This window comes from Argopecten irradians, chromosome 5 (genome assembly GCF_041381155.1).
Source record: "Argopecten irradians isolate NY chromosome 5, Ai_NY, whole genome shotgun sequence".
Taxonomy (NCBI): Eukaryota; Metazoa; Mollusca; class Bivalvia; order Pectinida; family Pectinidae; genus Argopecten; species Argopecten irradians.
Genome location: NC_091138.1, coordinates 141,530 through 168,497, shown reverse-complemented (window position 1 = coordinate 168,497; position 26,968 = coordinate 141,530). Strand labels below are relative to the sequence as shown.

General features: G+C 34.3%; 1 protein-coding gene across 1 annotated transcript in view; it reads right to left on the bottom strand.

Annotated features, from left to right (window-relative positions):
- Positions 1 to 26,968, bottom strand: part of LOC138324180 (formin-like protein 3) — a 61,887-nt gene that overhangs the window by 11,692 nt on the left and 23,227 nt on the right. Inside the window, exons 2-7 of the mRNA XM_069269260.1 lie at positions 7,275 to 7,373; positions 6,684 to 6,833; positions 2,717 to 2,833; positions 1,172 to 1,312; positions 824 to 850; positions 598 to 679 (exon numbers count right to left, since the gene is read on the bottom strand). Of these exons, the coding sequence (XP_069125361.1) occupies positions 598 to 679; positions 824 to 850; positions 1,172 to 1,312; positions 2,717 to 2,833; positions 6,684 to 6,833; positions 7,275 to 7,373 (616 nt within the window). The remainder of the gene's footprint in view (positions 1 to 597; positions 680 to 823; positions 851 to 1,171; positions 1,313 to 2,716; positions 2,834 to 6,683; positions 6,834 to 7,274; positions 7,374 to 26,968) is intronic.

Sequence of the window (26,968 nt, the reverse complement as noted above, 5' to 3'; positions counted from 1 at the left end):
TGTGTATCATTACGTCAATGTGTATCATTACGTCAATGTGCATCATTACGTCAATGTGTATCATTACGTCAATGTGTATCATTAAGTCAATGTGCATCACTACGTTACTGTGTATCATTATGTTACTGTGTATCATTACGTCAATGTGTATCATTACGTCAATATGTATCATTATGTCAATGTGTATCATTACGTCAATGTGCATCATTACGTCAATGTGTATCATTACGTCAATGTGTATCATTAGGTCAACGTGTATCATTACGTCAACGTGTATCATAACGTCAATGTGTATCATTACGTCAATGTGTATCATTACGTCAATGTGTATCATAACGTCAATATGTATCATTACGTCAATGTGTATCATTACGTCAACGTGTATCATTAAGTTAATGAGTATCATGACGTCAATGAGTATCATGACGTCAATGTGTATCATTACGTTCATTTGTATAGACATTAAGGTTTTGATACTTCCTTACAAACATCTTTTGGTTTTTATTTTCATTGATGGTTTAATAGTAAATTGTTCCCTGAAGGTATGTTGATTAAACTAAGACCCTCCCCTACCCTGTTTCCGTGTCATATAATTACCGGGAACGTTTGGATGGACTCCATCTTCACTAAGCTGTGACGTCATAGATACCGAATCCCTATCACTGGTATTCTTTATACTCTGTTAATAAAAAAAAAACACTGCTTTAATACACATACTATACATACGGCACAATAATAATTATTTGAAAGTGGAATAAATCCAATCAGTCATACATAGGACCAATATGATATAACATTTTATTTTAAAGAGAATATAACTTACCTGTACTTCATCTTGGAGGACATATAACTGGAAAAGAAAATATATTCATCCATTATTCTTAGCTACATAAACATTATAAAAATTCTTTTGGGAGTAATATATACATATTTCCATTTTTTACTAAATTGAGGAATTTATAAGTCGAGCATATTTGACAATGTGGCAAGCCTTATCTGTTTAGATATCAGGCTTAGTCGTCTTTCCAATTATTAAACCGCAAGCACCAATGCATATCATTAATTCTTTATTATCATTGATGCTTTATTATCTCTCAGCGATTTACCCATTGCGATACCAAACACATTAATAAAACAGTCATGACATATCCGTATCAATCTAAGTGTGTACCTGCTTTTGAAGATCGTCGTTCGTAGATTTTAAAGTTGATCGATGTTTCATCAAAGCATCAACATCAATGAAAGTATCGCTAAACTCCGCTAACTCTCGTTCCAACTCGACGTGTTCGAGACTTGTTTTTGTGTCAATGTTCTGTTAGGATTAGATATCGACAATATCAAAAACCGAAATCAAAAACAATAAAAGGAGAATAGAGTTAGTCTCTCTACAAACTTTTACGGAGAGTGTCACTAAAAGGAGAATGGAGTAAGCTATTCTACAAACTTTTACGGAGAGTGACACTAAAATGAGAATAGAGTAAGCCATTCTACAAACTTTTACGGAGAGTGTCAATAAAAGGAGAATAGAGAAAGTCATTCTACAGACTTTTACGGAGAGTGTCACTAAAAGGAGTATGGAGTAATCCATTCTACAAACTTTTACGAAGAGTGACACTTAAAGGAGAATAGAGTCAGCCATTCTACAAACTTTTATGAGGAGAGTGTCAATAAAAGGAGAACAGAGAAAGTCATTCTACAGACTTTTACGGAGAGTGTCAACAAAAGGAGAATAGAGTAAGCCATTCTACAGACTTTTACGGAGAGTGTCAATAAAAGGAGAATAGAGTAAGCAATTCTACATACTTTTACGGAGAGTGTCACTAAAAGGAGTATGGAGTAAGCCATTCTACAGACTTTTATGAGGAGAGTGTCAATAAAAGGAGAACAGAGAAAGTCATTCTACAGACTTTTACGGAGAGTGTCAACAAAAGGAGAATAGAGTCAGCCATTCTACAAACTTTTACGGAGAGTGTCACTAAAAGGAGTATGGAGTAAGCCATTCTACAAACTTTTATGAGGAGAGTGTCACCAAAAGGAAAATAGAGTAAGACATTCTACAGACTTTTACGGAGAGTGTCAACAAAAGGAGAATAGAGTAAGCCATTCTACAGACTTTTACGGAGAGTGTCAATAAAAGGAGAATAGAGTAAGCCATTCTACAGACTTTTACGGAGAGTGTCAATAAAAGGAGAATAGAGTAAGCCATTCTACAGACTTTTACGGAGAGTGTCAATAAAAGGAGAATAGAGTAAGTCATTCTACAGACTTTTACGGAGAGTGTCACTTAAATGAGAATAGAGTAAGTCTATCATACTTTTACGGAGAGTGTCAAAAAATGAGAATAGAGTAAGCCGTTCTACAGACTTTTACGGAGAGAGTCAATAAAAGGAGAATAGAGTAAGCCATTCTACAGACTTTTACGGAGAGTGTCAATAAAAGGAGAATAGAGTAAGCCATTCTACAGACTTTTACGGAGAGTGTCACTTAAATGAGAATAGAGTAAGCCGTTCTACAGACTTTACAGAGAGTGTCAATAAAAAGGAGAATAGAGTAAGCAATTCTACATACTTTTACGGAGAGTGTCAATAAAAGGAGAACAGAGGAAGCCATTCTACAGACTTTTATGGAGAATGTCAATAAAAGTGCATGTAGAATAGAGTAAGCCGTTCTTTAGACTTTGGGATATTAGAGAAAGCTCCTCTATAGAGGTTCTTACCTGTTGTAGAGTGTGCACGTCTAGACCAGCTGTAGTGAGTTCATTGTGGAGAGAAACCATGGCGTTCATGTTCGGAGAGGCGGCAAGGAGCGAGTTAAAAAACTTCATACAGCATACCTGTATCCATTATATGGTTATAACAATGTACTATAAATTTCATACAGCACACCTGTATCGATCATATGGTTATAACAATGTACAATAAATTTCATACACAGCATACATGTACTTATATTCACCACCTATAATGTCTATAGGGATGAAGACAAGTTGTGTTCAAAGTACCTAAAACATATTTTGACGAGAAACATGAACCGCAGCTTAAATGTTTACTAAAGGGAAACAAATGGAAAATTGCAAAGACAAACATTCAAAGATTTAAGCAATCAATATTACCTTATTATAAACCAAATTATTCAGCTAAATATAGAATGTGAAAATAATCATGATAACCCTGTTGTCGTTCGAGTATAGCCATAATCATCAAATTTATGTGCTCCTTTGTTTAAAAACTCCAGCACAAATGGCAAAGTTCCAAAGCTTGCAATTGTGAATGAAATTTAAAAAATGGCGTATCTAGGGTAAGCTTGTATTTATTGGTGTTATATCAATGTATTTTAATCAATAATACTTGTTAAGCATAAGTAGGATTATTATTCAAATTAGAGTCTTATGGTATAAAAGGAAGAGTGTTACAGTGGTTTCGAAATTATCTTTCTGATCGAAAACAAAGAGTATCTACTGAGGGTTTCCTATCTTCTTTTAAAAATGTCAATGCCGGTGTACCACAAGGTTCTGTCTTAGGGCCATTCCTATTCTTATTATATATTAATGACATAACTGAATGTGTAAATAGTAAAATTAAACTCTTTGCTGATGATACTTCACTTTATGAAATAATAACTGATAACCATGTAGAAATTGCAGATAATCTAACCAATGATCTAAGTAATATCAATAATTGGGCAAAGAAGTGGGACATTAATTTTAATCCTTCAAAAACAGAAACTGTACTTTTCTTAAAAAAAAGACATATATTCAATCCTGATATTCTATTTGCAGATGATATTGTAAACTCTGTTCTATTTCATAAACATTTGGGGGTAACTTTCAGTAGTGATGGTAAATGGTCCAAACATATTAATAATATTTATACTCAGGCCTCTAAAAGACTAAATATTTTAAGATTACTAAAACATAATGTAGATAGAAAGAGCCTTTTAAAAATTTATACATCCTTTATAAGACCTGTTTTAGAATATGGTGATGTCATTTGGGATAATTGTACAAACCAAGATAAAGACTTATTAGAATCTGTACAGATAGAAGCAATAAGAATTATAACAGGCCTGAGAAGAGGAACATCTCATAATAAACTTTATGCTGAAGTTGGACTTGATTCACTTGCATTCAGACGAAAACTACATAAATCAATATTGATGTTTAAAATTGTAAATAATGAATCCCCTAGATATCTTACTAATTTGATTGATCCATTCTTTAATGATAATAATAATTCTCCTTACACATTAAGGAAAAATCGCCTGTTTAATCCCCCCTCTGTAGAACTGAATTATACTCCAACAGCTTTATTCCCTCAATGCTAAGAGAATTTAATCAAACAGATATAGAACTCATATTTAATAATTCATTAGAACAATTTAAAAAAAGTATCAAAAATATGGCGACCGTAAATATAACATTATTCTGTGCCAGATACGAAACCAAGCAAGTAATGTAAACTCTGATCTTTATCACGATCATTTAAGAGAATCTCCAGCCTGTTCCTGTTATTATACCAAGGAAAATTCATAACACTTTTTCCTTGACTGTAGGCACTTCTATGAACAGAGAGCAGTTCTTATACAGGGAATAAATAACTTAGGTTTACCAGATAATCATAATCATTTAAACATTGAAACACTATCAAATGGATGTAAATTTTGCAATAATGATATTAACAAAGATGCTTTACAATGCGTGATTGAATATATATGCCATACTAAAAGATTTGATTTCTGATAAACATATTTTATATACATGTATCATAGCCCTCTGCATATATAAGCAAACAAAAACAAGTAACAAGTACCCATATCTAAATACTTGATAGTCAAAATACTATCTAGCAGTGCAATTAAACATCTAAACTATTGTATATGTTAATATTTATTTCTAATTTACTCTAAACTATCCTGGCTGGATGGATACTGAATACTGTTTATCGAATATTGAGAATCTTTTATACTATAATAATTATCTAATTGAAAAATCAAACTGTACATATTAGAACCATAAATGTTGGTTAACTCCAATTGTATAAAAAATTGCATTCAATCTCCTACCAATTTTTTTTTTCATATTCAACAGAAGACAAAATGCTCATTTGTTGTCAGACTTTCATACATATATTCCAAAGGGATGGGTCATTGTGCATAAGCACGGGGACTTTTTGGCCTAATATCTCATGGTGTGTATGTATGTTAGTCTGTCAATAAATGAGCATGATTCTTATCCCTATCCAAAAACTACAATCACTAGGAATATGAAATCCAAATAACTAAACTTGTTCTGAAACATTTTCTATAAAAAATAAAATTGGAGTTATCCCCCTTTAATTAGTAATTATTAATATTATTATCACTATACTGTAATTAATTCAATTTATTTGTATATATAAATATATGTATTGATTAATTGCAGAATGAATTCATGTTTATACTTTAATATAAGATCTGGAGAGGACTTAAATAGGCGTAGCCTGATGTCTGATCCTATTGATGTACATAATATCAATAAAATATTGTTGAAATTGAAAATTAAGCATAAGTAGCTAATTAATATTTGCAGCCATATTTTACTATGGAACTACTTCCACCATGAAAAGAAGTATGGAGGCCTATAGTGGTTGAGTATAACTTGCCATTAACTTCTGGTAGCATATTTCCCACACAAAAACAACCATGCCGTTAAAAAAAACCCAATATATCTTAAAATGTGTAACTTATACTTACCCGAGTACCACGTGGTGTCACCGTTTTAACAGATCAACTTCAACCAATATTTAACAGATCTCTTGTGACTACATTGCAACGATCGCCAAAGTTTGGACTTAATTCTATTAACAGATGTTAAAACTACAAATAGACACAATTATTACCGAAACTACATGTTAGATCTCTGTAAAAACACAAACTTTCTGGTGAATACGTATCGGCGAATTGATACACACTCTCCTTTCGGTTTTGACGTGCAGTGATGTACCGAAGAAAAATCCTAATTTCTACATAGAAACGGTGATTTATGTCATAAAATGCTAGCAAGACCCTCGTTAAGGCATTACATTTTTGTTTTTTACATTACTTGTCACGATCGCATATTTCGATTTGCAGAAAAAGACAAAAATATATATATCGCTGGAAACAAACCAATATGGCGGACCTCAGACCAATAATACATTTCATGTAAACATCATAAAACAAGTCGACATGGTTGTTTATGGGTAGGTTGCCCTTCCTGAAAATTTAGTTGGCAGCATGTGATGAATTATAACATCAATTTGTGTATTGTTAGTTTTTACGTGTTTTTTGTTGTTGTTGTTGTTTTTGTTTTTTGTTTTTTGTTTACAAAATTAGGTGCCTTCTGATATAAATATTACTCAATAAAATTGCTGCTAACTACATACACTTTTGAGCAATGCTGGTTTGCGTTGAAAATAATAATATTTTTCTTTATTTTTGTGTAATTGAGGATAGGTACATGCTGAAATGTTAGAGAAATAAGCTTTCAAACATTGCACATTTATCTAGCATCAACATAACCATAAGTAAACCCTTAAGCAGTGTATATTTAAACAGTGTAAGTGGGTAGTATATCAATATATAAAGATTAATCCTCACATTTTTATAGATATTATTATTACACGTTAAGGTTTTTGTTGGTAAATATCTACGTGGTGTGAACTTACCTGGAATGTAACATTCTGTGAGTGAATAGTCATCAACATGCTGATAAGGAAGCGGAAACGGGCAGGCTCGCAATTCTTCAACCGCAAATAGGTGAAACAATCTAAGTTTCGAGACAATCCCTTTGGGTCTGTTAACACGAGGCTCATTATCTGGGAAAATATAGAAAAGAAACTAAAGTTAAATGAATATTAGATAGCAAAAAAAATGTGCATTGTATCGCAAACATTTGTGATTATGCTTTAGGCTGTTTTCTTTTACGTATTCGGCCATAACATTCACCGATATGCAGGAAAATCTTTGGTCGTTAATCGGTAATGCATGATATCGCATCAATTCTCTTAACTGAAGTCCTTTGGTATACAATGATCATTTCCAATAACATTGCTTTATTGCTTTATTTTCTACCCCTTTCGTACATTATGAACGGTGTTTATTCTAACATTATATTATTGATGTTTTAATTGATAAGTGAATCACATACTGGCCATCTGAAATATCCATAATATGAATAATATCAATATCAATCATTGCTTCTCTAGTGCTTGCTCATTCTGTACCGGCATCTTTATAATACTAGATATAACCCTTACCTCCAGAGCTACTAGTCTCGACTTGGTGAAGGAGCTCATTAGAGCCGAGGCCACGCCCTCAAGTCCATACGACATGTCTAGGAGAAGGCGGGTGGCTTCCTACAAATATAATGATAATGGACTAGCCAAGATATACACCTTATACGACACGTCTAAGAGAAGGTGGGTGACTTCCTAAAATATAATGATAATGAAACTAGCCAAGATATAAACCGTGTACGACACGTCTAGGAGAAGGTGGGTGACTTCCTACAAATATAATGATAATGGACTAGCCAAGATATAAACCTTATACGACACGTCTAGGAGAAGGTGGGTGACTTCCTACAAATATAATGATAATGGACTAGCCAAGATATAAACCTTGTACGACACGTCTAGGAGAAGGTGGGTGACTTCCTACAAATATAATGATAATGGACTAGCCAAGATATACACCTTATACGACACGTCTAGGAGAAGGTGGGTGACTTCCTACAAATATAATGATAATGGACTAGCCACGATATAACCTTGTACGACACGTCTAAGAGAAGGCGGGTGACGTCATACAAATGTAATGATAATGGACTAGCCAAGATATAAACCTTATACGACACGTCTAGGAGAAGGTGGGTGACTTCCTACAAATATAATGATAATGGACTAGCCAAGATATAAACCTTATACGACACGTCTAGGAGAAGGTGGGTGACTTCCTACAAATATAATGATAATGGACTAGCCAAGATATACACCTTATACGACAGATCTAGGAGAAGGTGGGTGACTTTCTACAAATATAATGATAATGGACTAGCCACGATATAAACCTTATACGACACGTGTAAGAGAAGGTGGGTGACTTCCTACAAATATAATGATAATGGACTAGCCAAGATATACACCTTATACGACACGTCTAGGAGAAGGTGGGTGACTTCCTACAAATATAATGATAATGGACTAGCCAAGATATAAACCTTATACGACACGTCTAGGAGAAGGTGGGTGACTTCCTACAAATATAATGATAATGGACTAGCCAAGATATAAACCTTATACGACACGTCTAGGAGAAGGTGGGTGACTTCCTACAAATATAATGATAATGGACTAGCCAAGATATACACCTTATACGACAGATCTAGGAGAAGGTGGGTGACTTTCTACAAATATAATGATAATGGACTAGCCACGATATACACCTTATACGACACGTGTAAGAGAAGGCGAGTGACTTCCTACAAATATAATGATAATGGACTAGCCAAGATATAAACCTTGTACGACAGACCTAGGAGAAGGTGGGTGACTTCCTACAAATATAATGATAATGGACTAGCCACGATATAAACCTTGTACGACACGTGTAAGAGAAGGTGAGTGACGTCCTACAAATATAATGATAATGGACTAGCCAAGATATAAACCTTATACGACACGTCTAGGAGAAGGTGGGTGACTTCCTACAAATATAATGATAATAGACTAGCCACGATATAAACCTTGTACGACACGTCTAGGAGAAGGTGGGTGACTTCCTACAAATATAATGATAATGGACTACCAAGATATAAACCTTATACGACACGTCTAGGAGAAGGTGGGTGACTTCCTACAAAATATAATGATAATGGACTAGCCAAGATATACACCTTATACGACAGTCTAGGAGAAGGTGGGTGACTTCCTACAAATATAATGATAATGGACTAGCCAAGATATAAACCTTATACGACACGTCTAGGAGAAGGTGGGTGACTTCCTACAAATATAATGATAATGGACTAGCCAAGATATAAACCTTATACGACAGACCTAGGAGAAGGTGGGTGACTTCCTACAAATATAATGATAATGGACTAGCCAAGATATAAACCTTATACGACAGACCTAGGAGAAGGTGGGTGACTTCCTACAAATATAATGATAATGGACTAGCCACGATATAAACCTTGTACGACACGTGTAAGAGAAGGTGGGTGACTTCCTACAAATATAATGATAATGGACTAGCCAAGATATAAACCTTATACGACACGTCTAGGAGAAGGTGGGTGACTTCCTACAAATATAATGATAATGGACTAGCCAAGATATAAACCTTATACGACACGTCTAGGAGAAGGTGGGTGACTTCCTACAAATATAATGATAATGGACTAGCCAAAATATAAACCTTGTACGACACTTGTAAGAGAAGGTGGGTGACGTCCTACAAATATAATGATAATGGACTAGCCAAGATATAAACCTTATACGACAGATCTAGGAGAAGGTGGGTGACTTCCTACAAATATAATGATAATGGACTAGCCAAGATATACACCTTATACGACATGTCTAGGAGAAGGCGGGTGACTTCCTACAAATATAATGATAATGGACTAGCCAAGACATAAAACTTATACGACACGTCTAGGAGAAGGCGGGTGACTTCCTACAAATATAATGATAATGGACTAGCCAAGATATAAAACTTATACGACACGTCTAGGAGAAGGTGGGTGACTTCCTACAAATATAATGATAATGGACTAGCCAAGATATAAACCTTATACGACACGTCTAGGAGAAGGCGGGTGACTTTCTACAAATATAATGATAATGGACTAGCCAAGATATACACCTTATACGACACGTCTAGGAGAAGGTGGGTGACTTCCTACAAATATAATGATAATGGACTAGCCAAGATATAAACCTTGTACGACACGTCTAGGAGAAGGTGGGTGACTTCCTACAAATATAATGATAATGGACTAGCCAAGATATACACCTTATACGACACGTCTAGGAGAAGGTGGGTGACTTCCTACAAATATAATGATAATGGACTAGCCAAGATATACACCTTATACGACACGTCTAGGAGAAGGTGGGTGACTTCCTACAAATATAATGATAATGGACTAGCCAAGATATATAAACCTTATACGACACGTCTAGGAGAAGGTGGGTGACTTCCTACAAATATAATGATAATGGACTAGCCAAGATATAAACCTTATACGACACGTCTAGGAGAAGGTGGGTGACTTCTACAAATATAATGATAATGGACTAGCCAAGATATAAACCTTATACGACACGTCTAGGAGAAGGTGGGTGACTTCCTACAAATATAATGATAATGGACTAGCCAAGATATAAACCTTGTACGACACGTCTAGGAGAAGGTGGGTGACTTTCTACAAATATAATGATAATGGACTAGCCACGATATACACCTTATACGACACGTGTAAGAGAAGGCGGGTGACGTCCTACAAATATAATGATAATGTACTAGCCAAGATATAAACCTTATACGACACGTCTAGGAGAAGGGGGACTTCCTACAAATATAATGATAATGGACTAGCCACGATATACACCTTATACGACACGTGTAAGAGAAGGCGGGTGACGTCCTACAAATATAATGATAATGTACTAGCCACGATATAAACCTTGTACGACACGTCTAGGAGAAGGTGGGTGACTTCCTACAAATATAATGATAATGGACTAGCCAAGATATACACCTTATACGACACGTCTAGGAGAAGGCGGGTGACTTCCTACAAATATAATGATAATGGACTAGCCAAGATATAAACCTTATACGACACGTCTAGGAGAAGGTGGGTGACTTCCTACAAATATAATGATAATGGACTAGCCAAGATATAAACCTTATACGACACGTCTAGGAGAAGGCGGGTGACTTCCTACTAATATAATGATAATGGACTAGCCACGATATACACCTTATACGACATGTCTAGGAGAATGTGGGTGACTTCCTACAAATATAATGATAATGGACTAGCCAAGATATAAACCTTATACGACACGTCTAGGAGAAGGTGGGTGACTTCCTACAAATATAATGATAATGGACTAGCCAAGATATAAACCTTGTACGACACGTCTAGGAGAAGGTGGGTGACTTCCTACAAATATAATGATAATGGACTAGCCAAGATATACACCTTATACGACACGTCTAGGAGAAGGTGGGTGACTTCCTACAAATATAATGATAATGGACTAGCCAAGATATAAACCTTATACGACACGTCTAGGAGAAGGTGGGTGACTTCCTACAAATATAATGATAATGGACTAGCCAAGATATACACCTTATACGACACGTCTAGGAGAAGGGGGTGACTTCCTACAAATATAATGATAATGGACTAGCCAAGATATACACCTTATACGACACGTCTAGGAGAAGGTGGGTGACTTTCTACAAATATAATGATAATGGACTAGCCAAGATATAAACCTTATACGACACGTCTAGGAGAAGGTGGGTGACTTCCTACAAATATAATGATAATGGACTAGCCAAGATATAAACCTTATACGACATGTCTAGGAGAAGGCGGATGACTTCCTACAAATATAATGATAATGGACTAGCCAAGATATAAACCTTGTACGACACGTCTAGGAGAAGGTGGGTGACTTCCTACAAATATAATGATAATGGACTAGCCAAGATATAAACCTTGTACGACACGTCTAGGAGAAGGTGGGTGACTTCCTACAAATATAATGATAATGGACTAGCCAAGATATAAACCTTATACGACACGTCTAGGAGAAGGTGGGTGACTTCCTACAAATATAATGATAATGGACTAGCCAAGATATAAACCTTATACGACACGTCTAGGAGAAGGTGGGTGACTTCCTACAAATATAATGATAATGGACTAGCCAAGATATAAACCTTATACGACACGTCTAGGAGAAGGTGGGTGACTTCCTACAAATATAATGATAATGGACTAGCCAAGATATACACCTTGTACGACAGATCTAGGAGAAGGCGGGTGACTTCCTACAAATATAATGATAATGGACTAGCCAAGATATAAAACTTATACGACACGTCTAGGAGAAGGTGTGTGACTTCCTACAAATATAATGATAATGGACTAGCCAAGATATAAACCTTATACGACACGTCTAGGAGAAGGTGGGTGACTTCCTACAAATATAATGATAATGGACTAGCCAAGATATAAACCTTATACGACACGTCTAGGAGAAGGTGGGTGACTTCCTACAAATATAATGATAATGGACTAGCCAAGATATAAAACTTATACGACACGTCTAGGAGAAGGCGGGTGACTTCCTACAAATATAATGATAATGGACTAGCCAAGATATACACCTTATACGACACGTCTAGGAGAAGGGGGTGACTTCCTACAAATATAATGATAATGGACTAGCCAAGATATAAACCTTATACGACACGTCTAGGAGAAGGTGGGTGACTTCCTACAAATATAATGATAATGGACTAGCCAAGATATAAACCTTATACGACACGTCTAGGAGAAGGTGGGTGACTTCCTACAAATATAATGATAATGGACTAGCCAAGATATAAACCTTATACGACACGTCTAGGAGAAGGTGGGTGACTTCCTACAAATATAATGATAATGGACTAGCCAAGATATAAACCTTATACGACACGTCTAGGAGAAGGTGGGTGACTTCCTACAAATATAATGATAATGGACTAGCCAAGATAGCCATAAATTCCTATGGTATCAAAATATCGACATGTCTTGATAATGGTTAACTGATATCTGAAGATATATAGACTTTGTATACATGGTCAATGTCTAGAAAATCAGCTGTATTTACAAATATAAGGGATAATGACTAGCAATGATAAGATACACCTTAAACAGGCGAGGAGAAGGTGAGCTTCCTACAAATATAATGTTTGGACTTTTTTCCAGAGCTAGGACACTTTACGACACGGTTTTAAGACACTGACCACTAAATATAATGATAATGGACTATTGCTGCAACATTACAAAAAAATGTATAATGGATAGCCTAACATTTTATATTTATGGGTGACTTTACATTTATTATTATATGATTAAATGGACTAACAAAACATTATACATTGTATATAGTTAGGAAAGGTGGTGACTTTGTACAAATATGGTGATTGGAACTATAAACCTTACGATTAATGGTATAACTAGCCAAGATATACAACCTTATAACACGTCAATAGAATGGGTGACTTGGACTGTAAAACTGGTATGGACTTGCCAGCATTATACAACTATACGACCGTCTAGGAGAAAGTTTACAAATGATAGTTTCCAAAGATTAAACCTTGTACGAATTTTATATTGGTTTAAAAAAAAACCTTATACGATAAATGTTCGTGTGTCCTTTGTAAATATAGGGGACTATGAAGATATAAACTCTGTGTTTACGACACTAGTCCTTTAAAGGTGGGTGACGGTATCTACAGGTTTATTATGATGATTTTGGACTAGCCAAATTATATAATACCTAATACGACATAGAAAAACAAGTAACCTTCCTGTTACGCATGTATGTTTATTGGAATAGCCAAAATTATAAATCTAACGGACATTATAAGGTGGGTATTCATACTTTGAAATAATTTGATAACTAAAGGTTATGGATTATAAATAGTAAAACTTTGTATAAGAACATGTTATTATGAATATTGACTTTGTATCTAGTAAAAAGTATTTGGTGACTTTACAAATATAAGGTAAATGGTTATTGGATAGTTTTGTATAAGGACCGTAATATTAACTAGTCAACTTTGTATAATATGGTTATAGAAAGTCAAAATACACCTTATCGACAGTGTGAATTCATGGTGGGTTTAGATTTTAACTTTTGTAATAAGGTATGGAATATTGGAACTAGTCTAACTTTGTATAAGGTATGGTTATTATTGAACTAGTGTGACTTTGTATAAAGGTATGGTATTATGGAACTAGTTCTAACGTTTGTATAAGGTATGGTTATTGGAACTAGTGTGTACTTTGTATAAGGTATGGTTATTGGAACTATTGGAACTATTGGGATAATGGAAAAGGTATGGTTATTGGAACTAGTCTAACTTGTATAAGGTATGGATTATTGGAACTAGTCTAACTTTGTATAAATAGGTATGGGAACTAATTGGAACTATTGTATGACTTTGTAGTAAGGTATGGTTATTGGAACGTAGTCTAAACTTTGTATAAAGGTATGGTTAATTGAACTAGTCTAACGTTATGTATAACAGGTATGGTTATTGGAACCTAGTTTGACTTTGTAATAAGGTATGGTTATTTCGAACAGTGTAACTTTGTATAAGGTATGGTTATTGGAACTAGTCTAACTTTGGTATAAGGTATGGTTATTGGAACTAGTGTAACTTTGTATAAGGTGATGTTATGGTTAAAGTTGGAACTAGTGCTAACTTTGTACTATGTAGGTATGGTTATTGGAACTAGTCTAACTTTGTATAAGTTATGGTTATTGGAACTAGTGGTGGACTTTGTAAAAGGTATGGATATTGGAACTAGTCTAACTTTGTATAAGGTATGGTTATTGGAACTAGAGTGTGTACTGTTATTAAACTAAGTTATATTGTTATTGGATTGGAACTAGTGTGACTTTGTATACGGTATGGTTATTGGAACTAGTGTAACTTATGTATAAGTTTGTATGGTAATTGAACAAGTTGGTTATTTATTGAACTAGTCTAACTTTGTGATAAGGTATGGTTATTGGAACTAGTATAACTATGTATAAAGGTATGGTTATTGGAACTAGTGACTGTATAAGGTACTTTTGTATCTAAGGTAATGGTTATTGGCAACTACTTTAAGGTATGGTTAACTTGAACTTTTTGTAAAAGGTATGGTTATTGGAACTAGTCTGAACTTTTGTATAAGTATGGTTTTATTGGAACTAGTTGTAATACTTTTTGTAGGTATTGTATAAGAGGTATGGTTATTGGAACTAGTGTGACTTTGGTATAAGGTATGGGTTAGATTGGAACTAAGTCTAACTTTGCGTATAAGTATGTTTATTGGAACTAGTCTATACTTTGTATAAGGTATGGTTATTGGAACTAGTACTTTGTAATAACAGGTACTAATTTGGAAACTGAGTTGTAAACTTTGGTATAGGTATGGTTATTGGAACTAGTGTTGACTTTGTATAAGGTATGGTTATTGGAACTAGTTTAACTTTGTATAAGGTATGGTTATTGGAACTAGTGTGTAACTTTGTATAAAGGTATGGTTATTGGAACTAGTCTAACTTTGTATAAGGTATGGTTATTGGACTAAATAGGTAAGGTAGGAACTAGTGTAACTTTGTATAAGGTATGGTTATATTGGAACTAGTCTAACTTTGTATAAGGTATGGTTATTGGAACTAGTGTGACTTTGTATAAGGTATGGTTATTGGAACTAGTCCTAACTTTGTATAAGGTATGGTTATTGGTAACTAGTATAACTTTGTATAAGGTATGGTTATTGGAACTAGTCTAAACTTTGTATAAGGTATGGTTATTGGAACTAGTTTAACTTTGTATAAGGTATGGTTATTGGAACTAGTCTAACTTTGTATAAGGTATGGTTATTAGAACTAGTTCTAACTTTGTATAAGGTATGGTTATTGGAACTAGTGTGACTTTGTATAAGGTATGGTTATTGGAACTAGTCTAACTTTGTATAAGGTATGGTTATTGGAACTAGTGTAACTTTGTATAAGGTATGGTTATTGGAACTAGTGTAACTTTGTATAAGGTATGGTTATTGGATTGTGACTTTGTACAAGGTATGGTTATTGACTAGTCTAACTTTGTATAAGGTATGGTTATTGGAACTAGTCTAACTTTGTATAAGGTATGGTTATTGGAACTAGTCTAACTTTGTATAAGGTATGGTTATTGGAACTAGTCTAACTTTGTATAAGGTATGGTTATTGGAACTAGTGTGACTTTGTATAAGGTATGGTTATTGGAACTAGTCTAACTTTGTATAAGGTATGGTTATTGGAACTAGTCTAACTTTGTATAAGGTATGGTTATTGGAACTAGTCTAACTTTGTATAAGGTATGGTTATTGGAACTAGTATAACTTTGTATAAGGTATGGTTATTGGAACTAGTCTAACTTTGTATAAGGTATGGTTATTGGAACTAGTGTGTACTTTGTATAAGGTATGGTTATTGGAACTAGTGTGAACTTTGTATAAGGTATGGTTATTGGAACTAGTGTAACTTTGTATAAGGTATGGTTATTGGAACTAGTGTTAACTTTGTATAAGGTATGGTTATTGGAACTAGTGTGACTTTGTATAAGGTATGGTTATTGGAACTAGTCTAACTTTGTATAAGGTATGGTTATTGGAACTAGTGTGACTTTGTATAAGGTATGGTTATTGGAACTAGTCTAACTTTGTATAAGGTATGGTTATTGGAACTAGTGTGACTTTGTATAAGGTATGGTTATTGGAACTAGTCTAACTTTGTATAAGGTATGGTTATTGGAACTAGTATAACTTTGTATAAGGTATGGTTATTGGAACTAGTCTACTTTGTATAAGGTATGGTTATTGGAACTAGTGTAACTTTGTATAAGGTATGGTTATTGGAACTAGTGTGACTTTGTATAAGGTATGGTTATTGGAACTAGTTTAAAGTATTGTTATAACTAGTGTATACTTTGTATAAGGTATGGTTATTGGAACTAGTGTAACTTTGTATAAGGTATGGTTATTGGAACTAGTCTAACTTTGTATAAGGTATGGTTATTGGAACTAGTCTAACTTTGTATAAGTGTATGGTTATTGGAACTAGTGTGACTTTGTATAAGGTTATGGTTATTGGAAACTAGTCTAACTTTGTATAAGGTATGGTTATTGGAACTAGTGTGACTTTGTATAAGGTATGGTTATTGGAACTAGTCTAACTTTGTATAAGGTATGGTTATTGGAACTAGTCTAACTTTGTATAAGGTATGGTTATTGGAACTAGTCTAACTTTGTATAAGGTATGGTTATTGGAACTAGTCTAACTTTGTATAAGGTATGGTTATTGGAACTAGTCTAACTTTGTATAAGGTATGGTTATTGGAACTAGTCTGACTTTGTATAAGGTATGGACTTATTGGAAGGAACTAGTGTGACTTTTGTATAAGGTATGGTTATTGGAACTAGTTTGACTTTGTATAAGGTATGGTTATTGGAACTAGTCTAACTTTGTATAAGGTATGGTTATTGGAACTAGTCTAACTTTGTATAAGGTATGGTTATTGGAACTAGTCTAACTTTGTATAAGGTATGGTTATTGGAACTAGTGTGACTTTGTATAAGGTATGGTTATTGGAACTAGTCTAACTTTGTATAAGGTATGGTTATTGGAACTAGTGTGACTTTGTATAAGGTATGGTTATTGGAACTAGTCTAACTTTGTATAAGGTATGGTTATTGGAACTAGTGTAACTTTGTATAAGGTATGGTTATTGGAACTAGTATAACTTTGTATAAGGTATGGTTATTGGAACTAGTCTAACTTTGTATAAGGTATGGTTATTGGAACTAGTCTAACTTTGTATAAGGTATGGTTATTGGAACTAGTGTGACTTTGTATAAGGTATGGTTATTGGAACTAGTCTAACTTTGTATAAGGTATGGTTATTGGAACTAGTGTGACTTTGTATAAGGTATGGTTATTGGAACTAGTCTAACTTTGTATAAGGTATGGTTATTGGAACTAGTCTAACTTTGTATAAGGTATGGTTATTGGAACTAGTCTAACTTTGTATAAGGTATGGTTATTGGAACTAGTGTAACTTTGTATAAGGTATGGTTATTGGAACTAGTCTAACTTTGTATAAGGTATGGTTATTGGAACTAGTCTAACTTTGTATAAGGTATGGTTATTGGAACTAGTGTGACTTTGTATAAGGTATGGTTATTGGAACTAGTCTAACTTTGTATAAGGTATGGTTATTGGAACTAGTCTAACTTTGTATAAGGTATGGTTATTGGAACTAGTGTGACTTTGTATAAGGTATGGTTATTGGAACTAGTCTAACTTTGTATAAGGTATGGTTATTGGAACTAGTCTAACTTTGTATAAGGTATGGTTATTGGAACTAGTCTAACTTTGTATAAGGTATGGTTATTGGAACTAGTGTGACTTTGTATAAGGTATGGTTATTGGAAACTAGTGTAACTTTGTATAAGGTATGGTTATTGGAACTAGTGTGACTTTGTATAAGGTATGGTTATTGGAACTAGTCTAACTTTGTATAAGGTATGGTTATTGGAACTAGTGTAACTTTGTATAAGGTATGGTTATTGGAACTAGTGTAACTTTGTATAAGGTATTGTTATTGGAACTAGTCTTAACTTTGTATAAGGTATGGTTATTGGAACTAGTGTGTGACTTTGTATAAGGTAATGGTTATTGGAACTAGTCTAACTTTGTATAAGGTATGGTTATTGGAACTAGTGTAACTTTGTATAAGGTATGGTTATTGGAACTAGTCTAACTTTGTATAAGGTATGGTTATTGGAACTAGTCTAACTTTGTATAAGGTATGGTTATTGGAACTAGTGTGACTAGTGTAACTTTGTATAAGGTATGGTTATTGGAACTAGTCTAACTTTGTATAAGGTATGGTTATTGGAACTAGTGTGACTTTGTATAAGGTATGGTTATTGGAACTAGTGTGACTTTGTATAAGGTATGGTTATTGGAACTAGTCTAACTTTGTATAAGGTATGGTTATTGGAACTAGTGTGACTTTGTATAAGGTATGGTTATTGGAACTAGTCTAACTTTGTATAACTTTGTATAAGGTATGGTTATTGGAACTAGTCTAACTTTGTATAAGGTATGGTTATTGGAACTAGTCTAACTTTGTATAAGGTATGGTTATTGGAACTAGTGTGACTTTGTATAAGGTATGGTTATTGGAACTAGTCTAACTTTGTATAAGGTATGGTTATTGGAACTAGTGTGACTTTGTATAAGGTATGGTTATTGGAACTAGTCTAACTTTGTATAAGGTATGGTTATTGGAACTAGTCTAACTTTGTATAAGGTATGGTTATTGGAACTAGTGTAACTTTGTAATAAGGTATGGTTATTGGAACTAGTAGTTGTATAAGGATGGTTATGAATATGTGACTTTGTATAAGGTATGGTTATTGGAACTAGTGTAACTTTGTATAAGGTATGGTTATTGGAACTAGTCTAACTTTGTATAAGGTATGGTTATTGGAACTAGTGTGACTTTGTATAAGGTATGGTTATTGGAACTAGTCTAACTTTGTATAAGGTATGGTTATTGGAACTAGTCTAACTTTGTATAAGGTATGGTTATTGGAACTAGTCTAACTTTGTATAAGGTATGGTTATTGGAACTAGTCTAACTTTGTATAAGGTATGGTTATTGGAACTAGTGTAACTTTGTATAAGGTATGGTTATTGGAACTAGTGTGACTTTGTATAAGGTATGGTTATTGGAACTAGTCTAACTTTGTATAAGGTATGGTTATTGGAACTAGTGTGACTTTGTATAAGGTATGGTTATTGGAACTAGTCTAACTTTGTATAAGGTATGGTTATTGGAACTAGTGTGGACTTTGTATAAGGTATGGTTATTGGAACTAGTCTAACTTTGTATAAGGTATGGTTATTGGAACTAGTCTAACTTTGTATAAGGTATGGTTATTGGAACTAGTCTAACTTTGTATAAGGTATGGTTATTGGAACTAGTGTGACTTTGTATAAGGTATGGTTATTGGAACTAGTCTAACTTTGTATAAGGTATGGTTATTGGAACTAGTGTGACTTTGTATAAGGTATGGTTATTGGAAACTAGTACTTTGTATAAGGTATGGTTATTGGAACTAGTGTGACTTTGTATAAGGTATGGTTATTGGAACTAGTCTAACTTTGTATAAGGTATGGTTATTGGAACTAGTGTGACTTTGTATAAGGTATGGTTATTGGAACTAGTGTCTAACTTTGTATAAGGTATGGTTATTGGAACTAGTCTAACTTTGTATAAGGTATGGTTATTGGAACTAGTCTAACTTTGTATAAGGTATGGTTATTGGAACTAGTGTGACTTTGTATAAGGTATGGTTATTGGAACTAGTGTAACTTTGTATAAGGTATGGTTATTGGAACTAGTGTGACTTTGTATAAGGTATGGTTATTGGAACTAGTCTAACATTGTTTAAGTTTGTATAAGGTATGGTTATTGGAACTAGTGTGACTTTGTATAAGGTATGGTTATTGGAACTAGTCTAACTTTGTATAAGGTATGGTTATTGGAACTAGTGTAACTTTGTATAAGGTATGGTTATTGGAACTAGTCTAACTTTGTATAAGGTATGGTTATTGGAACTAGTGTGACTTTGTATAAGGTATGGTTATTGGAACTAGTCTAACTTTGTATAAGGTATGGTTATTGGAACTAGTGTACTTTTATATATGGTTAACTTTGTATAAGGTATGGTTATTGGAACTAGTCTAACTTTGTATAAGGTATGGTTATTGGAACTAGTGTAACTTTGTATAAGGTATGGTTATTGGAACTAGTGGTTTGTATAAGGTATGGTTATTGGAACTAGTCTAACTTTGTATAAGGTATGGTTATTGGAACTAGTTAACTTTGTATAAGGTATGGTTATTGGAACTAGTGTAACTTTGTATAAGGTAATGGTTATTGGAACTAGTGTGACTTTGTATAAGGTATGGTTATTGGAACTAGTGTGACTTTGTATAAGGTATGGTTATTGGAACTAGTCTAACTTTGTATAAGGTATGGTTATTGGAACTAGTGTGACTTTGTATAAGGTATGGTTATTGGAACTAGTCTAACTTTGTATAAGGTATGGTTATTGGAACTAGTGTGACTTTGTATAAGGTATGGTTATTGGAACTAGTCTAACTTTTGTATAAGGTATGGTTATTGGAACTAGTGTGACTTTGTATAAGGTATGGTTATTGGAACTAGTGTGACTTTGTATAAGGTATGGTTATTGGAACTAGTGTAACTTTGTATAAGGTATGGTTATTGGAACTAGTCTAACTTTGTATAAGGTATGGTTATTGGAACTAGTCTAACTTTGTATAAGGTATGGTTATTGGAACTAGAACTATACTTTGTATAAGGTATGGTTATTGGAACTAGTGTGACTTTGTATAAGGTATGGTTATTGGAACTAGTCTAACTTTGTATAAGGTATGGTTATTGGAACTAGTGTGACTTTGTATAAGGTATGGTTATTGGAACTAGTGTGACTTTGTATAAGGTATGGTTATTGGAACTAGTACTTTGTATAAGGTATGGGAACTAGTGTACTTTGTATAAGGTATGGTTATTGGAACTAGTGTGACTTTGTATAAGGTATGGTTATTGGAACTAGTGTGACTTTGTATAAGGTATGGTTATTGGAACTAGTCTAACTTTGTATAAGGTATGGTTATTGGAACTAGTGTACTTTGTATAAGGTATGGTTATTGGAACTAGTCTAACTTTGTATAAGGTATGGTTATTGGAACTAGTCTAACTTTGTATAAGGTATGGTTATTGGAACTAGTCTAACTTTGTATAAGGTATGGTTATTGGAACTAGTGTGACTTTGTATAAGGTATGGTTATTGGAACTAGTGTACTTTGTATAAGGTATGGTTATTGGAACTAGTCTAACTTTGTATAAGGTATGGTTATTGGAACTAGTAACTTTGTATAGTATGGTTATTGGAACTAGTTACTTTGTATAAGGTATGGTTATTGGAACTAGTGTAACTTTGTATAAGGTATGGTTATTGGAACTAGTCTAACTTTGTATAAGGTATGGTTATTGGAACTAGTCTAACTTTGTATAAGGTATGGTTATTGGAACTAGTGTGACTTTGTATAAGGTATGGTTATTGGAACTAGTCTAACTTTGTATAAGGTATGGTTATTGGAACTAGTCTAACTTTGTATAAGGTTTGGTTATTGGAACTAGTTAACTTTGTATAAGGTATGGTTATTGGAACTAGTCTAACTTTGTATAAGGTATGGTTATTGGAACTAGTCTAACTTTGTATAAGGTATGGTTATTGGAACTAGTCTAACTTTGTATAGGTATGGTTATTGGAACTAGTCTAACTTTGTATAAGGTATGGTTATTGGAACTAACTTTGTATAAGGTATGGTTATTGGAACTAGTGTGACTTTGTATAAGGTATGGTTATTGGAACTAGTCTAACTTTGTATAAGGTATGGTTATTCGAACTACTCTAACTTTGTATAAGGTATGGTTATTGGAACTAGTCTAACTTTGTATAAGGTATGGTTATTGGAACTAGTCTAACTTTGTATAAGGTATGGTTATTGGAACTAGTGTAACTTTGTATAAGGTATGGTTATTGGAACTAGTGTGACTTTGTATAAGGTATGGTTATTGGAACTAGTCTAACTTTGTATAAGGTATGGTTATTGGAACTAGTCTAACTTTGTATAAGGTATGGTTATTGGAACTAGTGTGACTTTGTATAAGGTATGGTTATTGGAACTACTCTAACTTTGTATAAGGTATGGTTATTGGAACTAGTGTGACTTTGTATAAGGTATGGTAATTGGAACTAGTGTGACTTTGTATAAGTTATGGTTATTGGAACTAGTAACTGTATAAGGCATGGTAACTAGAACTAGCCCGACTCTGTATGATGTTAAGTCTGTGACGCCCTATTGTACAATGAATCTTATAATGAGTTATATAACCCTTACTGTTCATGTCATGGCAAGGACAAAACATTAAGCAATTAATGTCGCAGAATTTATTATATTAATATTTGTATATATATTTAAATATTATATAATATTACAAGATTGGAAGTCCATAAAGTGTTAAGCAGTAGAATCTTTCCACAGTGGAACTATAAGTGAATATATTTCTTGAAGGTTTACTTCTTCCATTGTAATTTATCTTTGGTTGAATAAAACACGTTTTTTTGGAACAGTTATTTTTTGTATTATTCAAAACCTTTCTGGACACAACGGGTTTCTTAATCTTAATCTTGTACTACCAAAAATACGTAGTGCCTAATTACAAAATGACTGAAGACTACATATACAGAATTCCTACTAACATGGCTCAGCACTTTGTAACTGAGATACAGTAGTGATTGAACCCATTCCAACATGACACAGCATTGTATCCAGAAATATCAAACACTACATATCTATATCATTTTAATGATAGACAGATGTATGACTAAAGAATGTCAACATGACGCAGCAAGTCCTAGTAAAATGGTCGAATTCTACATCTCAATATCCCTCTATTGACACACGGTTGTCTAGCTACAGAACCCCGTAACAGCATGATAAAACATGGCACCATATAATGATCGAACTTGAAAAGAGACAAACAGGAATCAGAGAACAGATCGAACCTGAATCCATCGCCAGGTGCTTTTGTTATCTTTGTTTATGGTTTAAATGTTTACTACGGAAGACAATGCCTGTGGAGTAAAGTTAACACCTCCTATCGCCGCCTGCCACAAATTTATTATTAATTCCTATTGTCCCAGCTCATGTGTTGCCGAACATGGCCATCTATATCCTCGGATTAATCAGAGATACCAGGACTAGAGGTTAAAAGGTGATTGATAGATAATTGATAGTCTGTCTCTAAATTTATGATAAGTAATGTCAATAATGTATTTAATTATATCCCCTATACTGATACCTGAATTATCGGAATTAAAACTTGAATACAGTACGATTCCTGAATTATTGGAATAGAAGCTTATAGAGTACGATACCTGAATTATTGGAATTAAAACTTGAATACAGTACGATACCTGAATAATTGGAAATGAAGCTTGAATACATTACGATACCTTAGTATCGGAATTAAAACTTGAATACTTTACGATACCTGAAATAGGGGAATTGAGGCTTGAATACATTACGATACCTGAGTATCGGAATTAAAACTTGAATACAGTACGATCCCTGAATTATTGGAATTTAAGCTTGAATAGAGTACGATAACTGAATTATTGGAATTAAGACTTGAATACAGTACGATACCTGAATTATTGGAATTTAAGCTTGAATATAGTACGATACCTGAATTATCGGAATTATAAAACTAGAATACAGTACGATACCTGAATTATCGGAAATAAAAAACTTGAATACAGTACGATACCTGAATTATCGGAATTAAAAAACTTGAATACAGTACGATACCTGAATTATCGGAATTAAAAAACTTGAATACAGTACGATACCTGAATTATCGGAATTAAAATACTTGAATACCGTACGATACCGATGGAATGTATATGCGTTGTGAATCAGATGATGCTTACCTGCTTCATGTACATTGGTGTATATTAAAGCTTATATGGTTACCCTTCTTTACTTAATCAACTTTATACTATATCATTGATACTGTAAATCTACTTATTACCAGGACTAAAGTCAACATTGAAAGGACTCAAAATAACACTATTTTATTGTAACTGCATTTGTGTAAGATAGGGTAAGTTACTTTGTTCACATTCTTTGAAACGCATCAGTTTTGTGGGTTAAAATTGTTAAGAGGTTAGTCTAATAACAAAACAAAATGTAAACAACTCAGTACATACATCTGTACTATACAGGTTGTGGAAGCCACCCATCGGTAAATAGTAAACACCTCAGTACATACATCTGTACTATACAAGTTGTGGAAGCCACCCATCGGTAAATAGTAAACACCTCAGTACATACATCTGTACTATACAAGTTGTGGAAGCCACCCATCGGTAAATAGTAAACACCTCAGTACATACATCTGTACTATACAGGTTGTGGAAGCCACCCATCGGTAAATAGTAAACACCTCAGTACATACATCTGTACTATACAGGTTGTGGAAGCCACCCATCGGTAAATAGTAAACACCTCAATACATACATCTGTACTATACAAGTTGTGGAAGCCACCCATCGGTAAATAGTAAACACCTCAATACATACATGTACATCTGTACTATACAAGTTGTGGAATCCACCCATCGGTAAATAGTAAACACCTCAGTACATACATCTGTACTATACAATTTGTGGAAGCCACCCATCGGTAAATAGTAAACTCCTCAGTACTTACATCTGTACTATACAAGTTGTGGAGGTAACCATCGGTAAATAGTAAACACCTCAGTACATACATCTGTACTATACCGGTTGTGGAATCCACCCATCGGTAAATAGTAAACACCTCAGTACATACATCTGTACTATACAGGTTGTGGAAGCCACCCATCGGTAAATAGTAAACACCTCAGTACATACATCTGTACTATACAGGTTGTGGAAGCCACCCATCGGTAAATAGTAAACACCTCAGTACATACATCGGTAAATAGTAAACTCCTCAGTACATACATCTGTACTATACAGGTTGTGGACGCCACCCATCGGTAAAGAGTAAACACCTCAGTACATACATCTGTACTATACAGGTTGTGGAAGCCACCCATCGGTAAATAGTAAACACCTCAGTACATACATCTGTACTATACAGGTTGTGGAAGCCACCCATCGGTAAATAGTAAACACCTCAGTACATACATCTGTACTATACAGGTTGTGGAAGCCACCCATCGGTAAATAGTAAACACCTCAGTACATACATCTGTACTATACAAGTTGTGGAAGCCACCCATCGGTAAATAGTAAACACCTCAGTACATACATCGGTAAATAGTAAACACCTCAGTACATACATCTGTACTATACAGGTTGTGGACGCCACCCATCGGTAAAGAGTAAATACCTCAGTACATACATCTGTACTATACAGGTTGTGGAAGCCACCCATCGGTAAAGAGTAAACACCTCAGTACATACATCTGTACTATACAGGTTGTGGAAGCCACCCATCGGTAAATAGTAAACTCCTCAGTACATACATCAGTACTATACAGGTTGTGGAAGCCACCCATCGGTAAATAGTAAACACCTCAGTACATACATCTGTACTATACAGGTTGTGGAAGCCACCCATCGGTAAATAGTAAACTCCTCAGTACATACATCTGTACTATACAGGTTGTGGAAGCCACCCATCGGTAAATAGTAAACACCTCAGTACATACATCTGTACTATACAGGTTGTGGAAGCCACCCATCGGTAAATAGTAAACTCCTCAGTACATACATCTGTACTATACAAGTTGTGGAAGCCACCCATCGGTAAATAGTAAACACCTCAGAACATACATCTGTACAATACAAGTTGTGGAAGCCACACATCGGTAAATAGTAAACACCTCAGTACATACATCAGTACTATACAGGTTGTGGAAGCCACCCATCGGTAAATAGTAAACACCTCAGTACATACATCTGTACTATACAGGTTGTGGAAGCCACCCATCGGTAAATAGTAAACACCTCAGTACATACATCTGTACTATACAGGTTGTGGAAGCCACCCATCGGTAAATAGTAAACACCTCAGTACATACATCAGTACTATACAGGTTGTGGAAGCCACCCATCGGTAAATAGTAACACCTCAATACATACATCTGTACTATACAGGTTGTGGAAGCCACCCATCGGTAAAGAGTAAACTCCTCAGTACATACATCTGTACTATACAGGTTGTGGAAGCCACCCATCGGTAAATAGTAAACACCTCAGTACATACATCTGTACTATACAGGTTGTGGAAGCCACCCATCGGTAAATAGTAAACTCCTCAGTACATACATCTGTACTATACAGGTTGTGGAAGCCACCCATCGGTAAATAGTAAACACCTCAGTACATACATCTGTACTATACAGGTTGTGGAAGCCACCCATCGGTAAATAGTAAACACCTCAGTACATACAT